The sequence below is a fragment of the Numida meleagris genome, chromosome 4 (assembly GCF_002078875.1).
Source record: "Numida meleagris isolate 19003 breed g44 Domestic line chromosome 4, NumMel1.0, whole genome shotgun sequence".
NCBI lineage: Eukaryota > Metazoa > Chordata > Aves > Galliformes > Numididae > Numida > Numida meleagris.
Genome location: NC_034412.1, coordinates 30,067,957 through 30,081,257, shown reverse-complemented (window position 1 = coordinate 30,081,257; position 13,301 = coordinate 30,067,957). Strand labels below are relative to the sequence as shown.

The 13,301-nt window shown below is 38.3% G+C and overlaps 1 protein-coding gene across 1 annotated transcript in view; it reads right to left on the bottom strand.

The window, feature by feature from the left end:
• The window catches only part of PALLD (palladin, cytoskeletal associated protein), a 132,425-nt gene that overhangs the window by 32,372 nt on the left and 86,752 nt on the right, over positions 1 to 13,301 (bottom strand). The window contains exon 9 of the mRNA XM_021393936.1: positions 2,686 to 3,381. Within this exon, the coding sequence (XP_021249611.1) occupies positions 2,686 to 3,381 (696 nt within the window). The remainder of the gene's footprint in view (positions 1 to 2,685; positions 3,382 to 13,301) is intronic.

Sequence of the window (13,301 nt, the reverse complement as noted above, 5' to 3'; positions counted from 1 at the left end):
CAATGTTCATTGCTTTACCTATATTCTGCTCTTACCACAAAACACATTTGGCTATCAGTGACACAGCTGTGCCTGAGTGAGACCAAGGTAAACAACCATTGTAAAAAGACCGTATAAGCAAAATATGACCAGTTAATTACAACTCTGAAATACACAAATACACGCAAAAAAAAAGACAAGACAAGAACCATGAAAACATTGAAAGCAGATAGTAAAGCTGTGCTAAGAGCACTTTGTCTGTTACAGGTACTTTGTATAAACCATAGACATATCTAAATGCAACCAGAATTCCAAATCAACTTCCACTGAAGTTAAAATATAGTAATAAATCATAAAGTTGTCTTTTAAAGAGCAAATCCTACCACTTCAAACACTGCAATTGGAGCCTTTCATCAAACATGCATCTCCTTTACATCAATGGCATTTCAAACCATGGCTAGTTCACTTTCAGCAATCTACAGTTATCACAACTACATGACAGATTTGGAAGTAGAGACAAAGCTAAACGGTTTGATGAGCATTTTAGGTGCTGAGCTAAAACAAAACTTTGAATACCATAATTCATGCTTTGCAGCCAGTCTGTTACAGCACGCTGTCAATATCATCCATTTCAATCAATGGATCTTAGAGATGAATGGAATACAGAGTAAGGATATAGGCTGAGGATATGGAAGACTGGCTCAAAGACTATGGCATCTCAGAAAAAGAAATATGCTCAAGGAAAGAGGATTTGTGAAGGTAGAGCAAAAGACAAGGTAAAAGATGAAGCAAAAGTGAAAGTGGGAAAAAAATAAAACTGAACTGAAAAAAAAAATAGAAACTGAAAAAAATAGAACTGAAACTGTAGCAGAAACCTGAGGAGATCAAAAGACTAGTAACAACAGATTTTTCTCTTCATCAAGAACTGCATCCTTTTCACATTTTAATGTTATAATTTAAATGGCAAATACTCATTATTTGTGTGTATATATACGCACACAGACTCATCAATCATATACACACACACTCAGCATGGTTAACATGATCCACCTTCCACCTGGACTACATTTCCAGAGGGAATGCAGGCCAAATAGCACCAATCTCCTTATCCTGCCCAGCTCAGAACCTGAGGCTGATGCCTTGTCCTAAGAGAGAGGTACACTGCCACATGCATGCTTAGGCTGGCTGCTAGGCTTGGAAAAGCAAGGAACATGGTGAAGAGGGAAGCATCCTTGCAGAGTTAAGCCTCTGTTTGTGTCTAAAGATTGAGGGGGATGAGGACGAGGAACACAAATATTTCAAGTAAGAAGACATGCACAAATGCGGCACAATGGTGAAAGATACTGGTCCCCACATTTATGGAATGCAGCAGAAGACTGAGCTGTTGCTGTCACCATCACAACAGTGAAGGGAACTCAAAAAAGAATCCAGTACTCATTCCCACAATTGATTGCCCTAAGCAATGCAACAGGACAAACATACAGAACTATGCAACCACATGTATTTGCTATATTAACAAATCGAGGGTAACTCCAGGCTTTCATTGGCTGTGCTCACTGCCAAGCTGTCAGTAAATCAATCATACAGTTTTCAACAGTCAGTATCAACAGAGAGACACAGCCACTGCAAGGGGCACAGTAAGACAGAAAATCATAACTATTATGAGTGAAAGAGCAAACTGTACAATTTATTCATTTTTCTCTTAATTCTGTTTTATGGCCAGATTCTATAATGAGCCATATGACAGAAAAAAAGAAAACACATTTATTTATCTTGATTTAAGTATGTAAATGATTTACTACTTTGATATCTGTCTGCCTTACTCCTTCTCTTCCTTTGCGTATCTTAGACTGATACAATAGATGTTCCCACCACAACAGTACGTAGCTGAGCAAGTCACCTAGATACAGTGGATATGTTTAGACAAACTTGTAGACGAAGTCTTGGATACGACTGTTCTCATTTTTGTTCTTCGGCATGTCTCTTTGTTCTCTAAGGATGGAATGAGAATCTAGTGCCAGCAGAAAGACAAACTGATCTATGATGGGAGCTGACATGCTTCAAAATACTATTTTGGCCTTTAGGGAAGACAAAAGGGGGAAACAAGTATTTGGAGTTGTTAGGCGAAGGGGTTCTGTTCGTTTTTATGCACTCCTTTTTGAAATCCCCTCCTAAACCCTCTTCCAGACTTCCTTGGAAAAAAGCCTTTAGGCAAAATTCAATACATCATGACCATTTTGTTGTCAGGTATATACTTCAATATTTCAAGTATAACAGAGCTATAGGGAGTTTTGAACAATGCTCTCCTTACTTCATTTTTCTCTGTACCCAGATGCAGTGGGAACACAAGACTGCAAATATCACTGAAGATGCGTCTTAAAACTGAGTCATGAGAAGGGGTTTTCTTGGATCTCTGTCCACCGCCCTAGGCATGTAGAACTTTTTGCCGCTGCTTTCATATATTCATCAGCTCCACTGATCCTCCTCTCTGCTGTTCTGACTGTAGTACCCTTTCAGAATCTGAATTCTGTGACGGTTAGAAAACTGTAACAAATCTCTAGCATAGAGGCATTCGCAAACAATTAACATACCTCTTCAAGCTGGCAACTAAAAGCAAAAGACCCTAGAAAACTAAAATGAAACAAGTGCAATAATCTTCTGTACAATCTCCAGTAGAACTCAAAGTGCTCATTAGCTAATACTTACGGAGGCATCACTCCTTTCGGGAGGCCTAATGCGTTGACAGAAACGGGTGCTGGCTGGGACGGCAGCATGGAGCTGAGAAAAGCTGCTGGTGACTGGCCAGAATTAGGAAATCTAGGAGTTGGAGACAGGCTGTGGGAAGGTGAAGAAAGGGAAGGAAGAGGAGGAGGTGGAGGAGGTGGAAGTGGAAAGGAATCACACACTGGATACGTTGTGGTTGGACTAAAGACAGGCGGAGGTGGGGGGGGAGGAGATGGAGAAGAAGGAGACCATCCATACTCCCCTTCCGGAGCAAACTGCTGAGAGAAAGGGGGAACAGGTACTCTCCCAAACTGTTTTTGAGAAGCAGTCGGAGACATAGGAGAAGGAAGGCTGGATGTAGATGATCCTGAAGAAGGAGTCACGTAACCTGAAGCAGGGCTGATGTTCTGAGCAGCAATGAATTGCTTAGGCCGAGCGTAGTTAAAGGAGCTGGAAGACTGCATGCTTGGGGAAGTATGAGAGTTGAGAATACTCATTGGCACAGGAGAAACAATAGACTGGCTGGACTCGAGCTCTTGGAAGGAGGGGGGAGGAGGAAAGGAAGGAGATGAGGGAGTGTGCTGACGATGTTCAGGTTGCTGCTGGTGACGATACCACTGGCCACTTTCTTGCTCCAGTCGAATTTGGTTCTGCAGCTGCTGTATTTTTATAGGGTCCCTGTAGGAAGGAAAAATAGACAAAACGTGATCAGACATGCAGTGTTTGTCTGGAGGTAAAAACTCCACTGAGTTACCAGTCCAGGAAAATCAGAAGCCAGGGAAAGTTCAAAGTATTTACATATACTGAATAGTCCTACTTTTCAGAGCTAAACATTGTTACAAAAGTATATGTAGAGTAGAAGTCAACAGAACCTTCAGTTCTCAAAAAAGGTACGCTGTAAGACAACTTGAAGACATTTAGCATATTTATAAAAGCAATCCAAATAATCTAAGTAATAATTCAAACGTTGATGTTCTTAAGTAGATGTCATTTCATTCTACTTTTCTACTTCATTCTGTGGCCCCGTTCCCATAATAAGCCGCCGATATTTACTTAGTGATAGCTTCAGCCTTGATTTCAGCAGTAGCCCACATGTCCAGATCAGACAAGCCTAATTAATGTCATATTTTTAATGAGTTACTCGGAAACAAGGGACCAACTTCTACTCTTAGCACCATACGCGTATCTATAGATGAGCAAAGGAGACTTCCAGGAAATACTTATAACCTACGGAAATAGTAAACAGTTTCCTCATGTATTTAGTTCCACTTTTTTTCCAGGATTTATTCTAACTGTAAATTCTGAGGTGTATCTTAGTAGGTGCTGAATACAGCTCTGAGGAATTGTTAATTGCAGTACTAATCAGCTCAATGGAAAATGAGTTCTTCCTTAAAAAAAAAAAAATACAGACATTCACTAAAAAAAGCAATTGACAAAAAAATTGACTAAAAAAATATAGAGAAGCACTCAAAACTGTTGGCTAAGTAAAACAAACAAAAACCCCCAGCATGGTCAGTAGTAAAGCAAACCAAAGCATACATTGGTTCTCCAATTGTTTCAGTGACATTGTGAATTTCCTATTAATTGCTCCTTTATAAACCAAGAGGCCAGAACATTAAAGAGACTGTAGCAGCCTATTGTAACTGCTGTTCTGCTGTAGTAATAAAGAGTGCAATGTAAGTGAGGTCCGTGTGAAAATGGAAATTAAGCTTAACTGCATGGTCTCTCATCTTAAAATTAAGCAGACTGATTTGCTTTAAAATTATTGTGTTCCAGCTGGAAATCATAAATCTACCTCAACACTCTAGATGTCAATAAAGCTTTAGCATATGAACATATACCTTTCCTGCATATTAGATACATAAATCCTTTTTTATATACAAGCATGTCATTGTTTATATATAATTTAGGTCATTTAGGCAGAAATTTTATAAGTTGTCTGCTTAATGCATGGCATATGAATGCATGATTCCGGCACAACAATTTACTTTTGTTGGTAGCAACAAAACTAGAAATGGTACTGTCATCATATTTTCCATTCTAAGATTAATTTTGATATTCCAGCCATTCATATTTCCCAGAAAATGTTTGCTGACAATAATTCTGCTTATGATCACGGGCCAAAGGACATTAGTTAGATAAAGTAGGGGACTGAGACAGTTTAGGACAGAAAACCGAAAAATCAGTTATTTACTTTTAACAGTTGCTTTTTTGCTTTTTAGTAATAAGGATGGTTCATTCTAGCTGCATAAGTTATCACACCAACAATACATATTTCAGTACTTAAAAGAAAATTACATTATTAAAATGTTGCAGTTCACTTGCAGATTTTGTACTTTTTTTTTATTGCATAGTGACCCTAAATTCCTTTGAGTTCAACTTTTCACTTCAAAAGGCACAGGCTGAACTTAAGTTTTCAGTTTTTATTGAACTATGTAAGAATCTCCCATCTCTATATGGGCTGAAGCAACACAATGTCTTTTCTTTTAGTTCTTGCAATCATTTGACTGTCTTGGCTGATGACAGAAATACTTGAAGTCATTTCTGATTGAGGAAAGTCCTGTAAAACTACTACTTTAAGCCCATTCTGTTTCTTTAGTCTGACTGTTTGCAGATGTACTGTATAATGACTAAAATTACTTCAAAATACTTAGTTTCTCTTCTACCGTTATCACACACACCATAATATTTTTGATTCATCACAGAGACTAAAGGTCTTTAAAAAATTGGGAAACTTAGTATTGTAAATGCTGAAATTCATCTGTCTCCATCACTTCTGTTTTCCTAACATATACTAAAAGCAAGTCAGAGCATCTTGTCTTGGGACTTTTTAGTTTTCATTGCCAAGTCACTTGGCCATACGCCCAGCCAACAGTACAACACAAATGACCATCTATGGCCTTGCCAATGGTAAGCACACTACTACAAGTGTCTGCCACTAAACTGCTGCTGTACCAATCTGGGCAGCAGATTCAGAGTATGACTACAAAAGGTCGGCAGGCAAACATGAGGTTCCCCTGCTCTCACACAAAGCTTAACTTAAGGCCATGAGGATATACATGCCTGTAAATCAGGGTTTACTAGCCCAGGAGAGCACTAATTCCATCTGCAAAGCTTTTTATCAGGTTAGGGTCCAGAAAAAGCAAGCGCATGTCTGCTTGAAAAAAACTCATGGGCATCACTATCACACCAATCCAAAGAGCAAAAAAAATAAAGACCTTACAGCAGATTTCCATTCCAGTGATAGAAATCACGATCCAAGTTTGCAAAAGAATGTTCTCCGTCTCAGAAGCTCTTTTTTTAACAGCAGAAAGTGCCCTATACATACTAATTTCTTGAGCAGATGTATATTAGCGACGTGTCACTACGAAGAAAGAAATAAAAAAGAAGAGTAGTAGAATCAAAGTCACCAGTGTTACTTTGCATTAACACTGCCAGAGGTGGAAGTTCTGACACAGGTAGGTCACCAAATACATGGCTGCTGTGCCACAGATATAGGGGGGCACAGGAGTCCAAATTATGCAGTAGAATCAGTCTGCTTTGTTGCCCTCATCTGTAGTGAAACAAAGACAACTAAAAAAAAACAAAATTGTAATTACATCCTCTTTCCAATTAGCTGAAATATGTTTTGTAATCTAAGTGTTTTAAAGGGCACACTTGCTTTCAGGGTACACATCAAGCTTGTTTAAACAAGGAAACAAAAAATATTTTCTCATGTGGATTTTTCAGTTTTACCAAATAATAACAAGAATAATAATAAAAAAACCCAGTAAATCAGCGATATTTTAATTGAAGCAGACATTAGTTGCAATGGAAAAAAAAAACCAGAATTTATCCAGTTATTATTTACTGTCTGAACATCTACAAATCTACTGCTCACAATACTTTCTCTTTTCTTATAAGCTACTAGGCTGGGAAGGAATAGCCTTTTCACCTTCAGTTATGGGTTTTGTCTCAGTTAGTTTTCCACTTACTATGCACTTCTAACTGTGCAAAGAGATGGGAGATTGAGAAAGAGGAAAAACTCAGCTTGTTCAGCAGTTAAGAATGAGGGCTTATGCTTGGATCACTAACACAAGAGGTTGCGATAGCAAATGGAAGTTACTCCTGGAGAAGAGTTTGTCTACACATCAGCCTTTTTTTTAATAATATAAATTATTGAAGAGCTAGAATTATTATTATTATTTTTGTATTTCCATACTTCTTATTTAGGACTTTCAGGCTTGGCAGTGCCTGCTTGTTGCACCTGTCCTGGTTTCAAGCCTGGATTTTGTTTCTCTTTTATTCTGTGGCAGTACAGTCTGGCTCTGAGTCCCCCCTCTTCTTTCAAACTGGGACAGTATGTAAGTCAAAAAACTGAGAAAGTACTGAACTATGAAAAGAGCAGGAGTTAAATTAGCTTTCTTGTAGTGTTTCATAGATGGACGGTTGTGAAATATTACAAGTCTTCTGGAGGGAACTAGCCTTGTTAAGCAGAAATAGCAAGACAGTTGACTGGAAAATGGCTGCGTTAATCACCTTAGCATTCTTCCTACCAAAATGATCTAGTTTGGCCAGTGACAGGCAGGTCGGCTCGAAAGTCTGCTTCTGTGATCGTCATAAAGCAGAACCACACCAACATTAATATTTTGTTCTTCCACTGAAAAGAAAGTTTTCAGAAAGGAGTGCAAATGGTTGGCTGACTGCTCAAGTGACTTAGATGAAAATGTAAAACTATGCAGGGAATAAACTTCAGGTGAGGTTTCAGGCTTTCATCTCTCGTCAGAACAGGTGCATCCACAGGTTCCATTCTGAACACTTGGAACTGGCTCAGCAAGATGCTTCCTTATATGAGAAACATTCAAAAACAGATACACAAAGGAAAGACTAGATGCCTTAGATTTTTGGTGGTTAACTACAAAATATTATGTTTTTCAAAGCGAAATGATGATTACGTGAGAAAAGAGTGGACACATTATCAGGATCTTCTCTAAGGTTACCATTAAATATGGCATATTTTAAGGTAGCAGTTGCTCAAAGACTGATGTATCTTTTTATACTATGTTATTTCTTTTTTCTTCCTGATAAATTTTATTGCATCATGTTATTTTGATAACGAATAGAGCAGTCTTTGAGAACTAAACGGGTAGGAACCCCCACCAAGCCCAGGCCAAAGTGCTTGTAGCAGCACCATAGAACAGGGGAGGTGTAGGAGACAGACAGATGGTTGTACATCTCTGAAAGTCTCAAAAAGAATTATCATTGCACTGCAGAGTATACTACAGCAGATGCTATTTTCAGTGTGCAAAAAATCCATCATATTGCAAGGTCTCTGCCAGTCTTATTCACAGGTTCCCAGAATTAGGATTTCTAACAACTTTATGTTTTTCTTCTATCTCTGAGTTTGTGAAAAACATTAAAAGTCTTCACTAGAAGGAAGAATGCCTGAAACCTCATCTGGGAAACACCTTACCGTTTGTAATGTAATAGTCAGATGCTTGCAGTTCTGGTTTTTTATACCTTAAAGAAAGAGAGAGCTTTGTCTTTGTCTAGATCAACAATGCTGTCCATGCTAAAGAATGATAATGGGAATCCACCCAACTGAACTGACTGAACTTGGTAGTGCTGGCTTTGCTTTTTTCACCACGTTTACAGTTCAGCGTACTGCTTGAGAACTGCCTGCCACTTGATACTGTTTTTTCCATCCAGTCCTGGCATTCAAAGTCACCTTGAGGCATAATCTGCTCTGTGTACTTTTTTAATGCAAAAACTTTAATGGAAGCCACTGAGGTCCAGTCTCAGAGGAAGGTTTCTCCAAACATAAAGGCCTGCTGTACAAGAGTTGCCAGGAATCACACACAAAATGAACTCCATCCAGGTAGTGTCCACCAGGAAGAGTAGCAAGGGCATTCAAGTTTATTCAGTGTTTTACAACACAGTTTTATACGGATTCACATAGATTGAAATCAACCATCACAGATCTGAACACATTTTTCTCTATTACAACTTTTTGTATTTCCAAATTATGGCCCTCCTTCATCCTCCTTCATCATCTAAATAAAAGGAGCAAATGAAAAGCAGATCAAGAAAAGCTATTTTTGTTTGAAAGAAGAGTCATATGCAAAATGTATGGAAGAACTTCTGCTTCAAGTCATTCCTGAGCAAAAGCCGACCGGCCCCCTCATAATCCTTGCAGTAACTGCCCTTAGAGAAACAGACGGTGCAGTTTGATAGAAATGTACTAGACGTACATGTGAAAGTACAAGACTATTTACAATGAAAATAATTAGAATTAACAACTTAAAAAAAAACTTGAGCTAGTTTTCTAAATTAAAACTTCAAACAAATGCCAGAAAACCTTTGTATTTGTGGTAACAACTACTCACCTCCAGGAAATCTTTGTTCCAGTGAAGAGCTAGCTTCTAATATAAGATCAGTGTTTCATAATAGTGCCAGAGCTCTACAAAAGAGCAACCAGGCTACATGTTTGTTTCTTTAATGCACCATAATGCTGTACTGGGAGGCAAGGGCTGTTCTCAGCCAGATCCGTCAGTGCTTGCGAGTTGTTAAAATGAAACCAGCAACTTAAGCTAGTATCGTTCTGAAAAGAACTACTTACAATGCAAAGGTAATTCCAACTAAACTGTGTCCACTGAAGGAATATTTACTCAATTTCAAAATGTTAAAAATCCTTTTAAAGAAAATAAAAGAAACCCTGCATAGTATTCAAGACACGGCCATCATTCATGCTGTATTAATATAAATACATCTATCCGAGCACTAAACTCATTGATTCTGGACAACCCCTCTACTGTGAGATAGTGCAGACTGTGTTAAATCCTGCAAGGAAATGGTGAAGGTGGGGCGAAGGGGGACAAAAGCTAGCATCAATTTGTGTTGTACACTGCAAACATTCAGAGATATTTTTCGCCTGTGCTGACAGATTTCAGGGAGGATGCAGAGTTGCAATTACAATTTACTTCTATTGCATGTCTCGAGAGCTTTAAGTAGAATTCATCTTCACCAGCTGTATTCTTTTAACATTTTTATTACTTGCCTTTGAAAGCTTAACAATTTGGAAAAGCAGATCCACAAAAACAAGTTTTCCACATTTCCTGTACATATACAGGACTGTTGACACTCATCTGATTTCACTGCACTCTAAAGTACTCTGAGGAAAATCAGCATGGTGTAAGAGCTGACACAGGTACGTTCTTATGAGCACACTATGAAACTAAGCTTGACTTTCCATCAGAGAAGCTTTGTACACTCAAAAGACAAATGGAAAATATTTTCATCATATCTGCATTGTTTGTGAACTCTCTTGTAAGGAAATCCTGCTGTAATTTGGCTGTTAAAAACCTGCCTATCCTAAAAGGTGGCAGTTGTACCTGCGCCCATTTTCCATTATTGTTTGATTATCTGTCAAAGAAATCAAGGTTAATTTCTGTACTAAGGAAACTAACAGTAGTGATAATGCCAGTATTTAGTGAACACAAGGCGGCTCCAGGCAATTCTTTTGGAGACAGGAACCATTTTTCATATCTCTATAACACCACAGGGACATTTTTCAAAACATGCACCAGTGAGATAACATTTACCCTCAGTACAGAAAGAGGGGAAATCGTGCTCTTGCGCACACTCATTGTTCCAAAAAGCCATAAAGTCACAATACAGCTCCAGTAAAGTCAACGCTTCGTTCCTCTATTAGGATTAGAGCATAAGAATTAGTCTGGCAATCAAAGATCTGTCTGGCTTGGTAATTCAATATTGTTACATAAACCAGCACATGGAATATTGGTAATGGAGGTAACAGCTGAAAAGTGACACAGGTAACAATCTTTACTGAAAAAGGAAGCAGAAAGTCTATATTATTAAGAGGTAAATCAGTAATGAGGCACCAATAGCAACACAAATTCCAATTTGCAGCTCAATTGGCCCACATCATAAGAAATCATGACTTGGAACATAGGAATGAATCAGCCTGCAAAAAAAAAACACACAAACAAGACATCTGCCTCTTCTTGTGCCATCCCACGTGGAAGGTTATACTCTTTGCTTACTAGTATATATCCAAAGTACGTACCAAAAAAAGTTTCCAAAACTGTACTAAAACAGAAAGAGAACAGAAGAAAGAGACAGACTACCTATTCTCCTCTTTTAGATGCAATGTGATACATTTTCTCAGTGCTGACACAGCACGTTCACCATGGCCTTTTTTTAAAAAAAAAAATTATACATTTGATTGATGAGATACTCTATCAATCATCCCATTTCACCCAGCATCAGATACCAAAGTTAAGAGACTGACTTATTTTTATGCCCACCCATGAAAGGTCACAGCGGGCTTAAGACTGACCCTTTCAATATTGATATGCCAGGATAATATCTGTTCCTTGAGTTACATGGAAAGACAATTGGTTTTCAGTATTGAACTAACTACTTTTCAGGGGAGGAATGAACATGATATTAAGCAGAAAAACCAAACAAAACCCACAAAAAAAAAATTAGTAGCGACCACATGCCCTGGTCTTATTAGAGCACAGAGTTGCTATCAATTGTGTTTTTGGGAAAATGAAAACTATGCTTTAAGACTATTTGAAGAAATAAAGGTCATTTTAGAGCCTAAATTCTAGCCCCTTTTAACTGCCATTTTATATTCACAAAGAAAAGAAGTCCTGACATCCAGGTCACTGCTTCGCATAAATCTCAGATATTATCAGATGACACATCAGTCTTCTATTTTACTGAAACTCACCTGAGACATTCAAATAAAAAAATACCATATGAAAAGAAACCACTGCAAAGAAAACCAAGCATAAAAACTGGTGTGGTTGTCAATGAAATAAATATACACTTCTGAGATTCCCCTACTATCAGAACATGACATCTTTTGGGTATCAGCACTATCTTTGCTTCACAAAGTTCTGCTTTTATATCACTCTGGTTGAAGTCCTTCCTTATACACAAAAGCAACCCTGTAATCAACATACACCAACTTTTATGGCACCAGAAAGTAACAACAATTGCTGAAGACAGCAATAATCCTTCAGTTTGGATCTGAAGAGTATTGGAAAATGAAAACAACACTACAACATTACTCACAACTTTTGTGTCATTGATTCAATCAGTGCAATCCCAATGCAATTATACCTTATGCAAGATCCAGGGAAGGGACTCTATATCTCTGCCATGCAATCTAGGTTGGTAATCTTAATGAAAGTTATGGCAATTAAAAAAATAATAAAGAATACTTAAAAGGATGAGCAATTGTGTAGTCACTCTAAGTGCCGCAAACTTCCCAGGGTATCTAAAGTTACTGCTGTATTAGGGACTGGTATCATCCAAAGGCACTTGAAAATCTGTTGGGAGAATTATTCTTTCCAGATGCCCTCTTAGATGGCTTTTAAAAAGCCACGGTTAAGCCTATCCCATGCAGGAACCAGAGAAACAGCAATCACTGCCTCTCTGCCATTATGCTCTGGCACCTGGAACTGGCAACACATTTCTATCCCCTACACATCATCTAGCTACTTGGTTCCAGACAGAATTAACAGTTTGTTTGCAGGGAACAACCTGTCTGAGCTTTCTTCCACAAACAGGCAGGTTGAAATACAAAGCTCTGGTTAACTGAATTATTCATTTTATTGGAAAAAATATGAGTATAAAAAATACCTCAAGTGTCCTCACTGCACACAAACACTTCTGCAAAGAGTTGGCAAGCATTCAGTCTATTCATGCTCAACATATTCTTTGTGGACCACAACAGGCAGAGCAGAAGGAAAACTCAAGCCTACACCAGCAGAAGAGCAGCAAAGTATCACAGGAAAACAATTGACAGTGTGGCAAGATGGACCTTACTGCAGCTAGCGCTTTTAGAAGATAGAAAACTCTTTGTAGACCTGGCTACAGCAGTGCGCCTAACTTGATTCGCTCATGTGGACTGACAGAATCTTTTTAGTTCATCAGTTTTTTTTCTTATCAGCAACTTGCATCAGCTTCAGCTGCCTGATGAATATTTCTGTTTTGCAGCAGAAACAATCTTCTAAGACATGGATATCCATTCAAATTGATTGACCAATTTTGATAATAAGATACAGTCTACAGAGCATTGCCACTCTTGTGTAGACAGATCTGTTCTATTGGGGGTGTGAGGTGTTGTTTTTCTTTTTTTCATTGAAGACGCACATTCCCGAACGTATAATAGAAATGAGAAAAATGACGAGCCTCAAAATACCACAAAAGCACCTTTAAATATGCTGAACTACTACTCATTACAATTGCTTGATAAACTCAATTCTAACTAAAACTTCTTAGACAAATGCTAAGGACAAAGTCAACTTGCAGCCTTACTCCATGACTGGACTCTGCACATAACTGTAACTTCCTCATTGCTTGTTACAAAACAAGCAGAATGACTGAGCAAAGGCAAAGACAAAGACCACGCACAGTACGCAGGCGGCACTGCAGCCAAAACATAGTTTTAAATATTCAGAACTTCCTCTGCTCCTGAACAGATTGAACAGACCTGACCAGGGCTACTCCCTTTATCCATCACCACAAACTGGAGTAATTGCCTTGAAATAACACACATTTGAACACAGATGCTCAATCTGAAT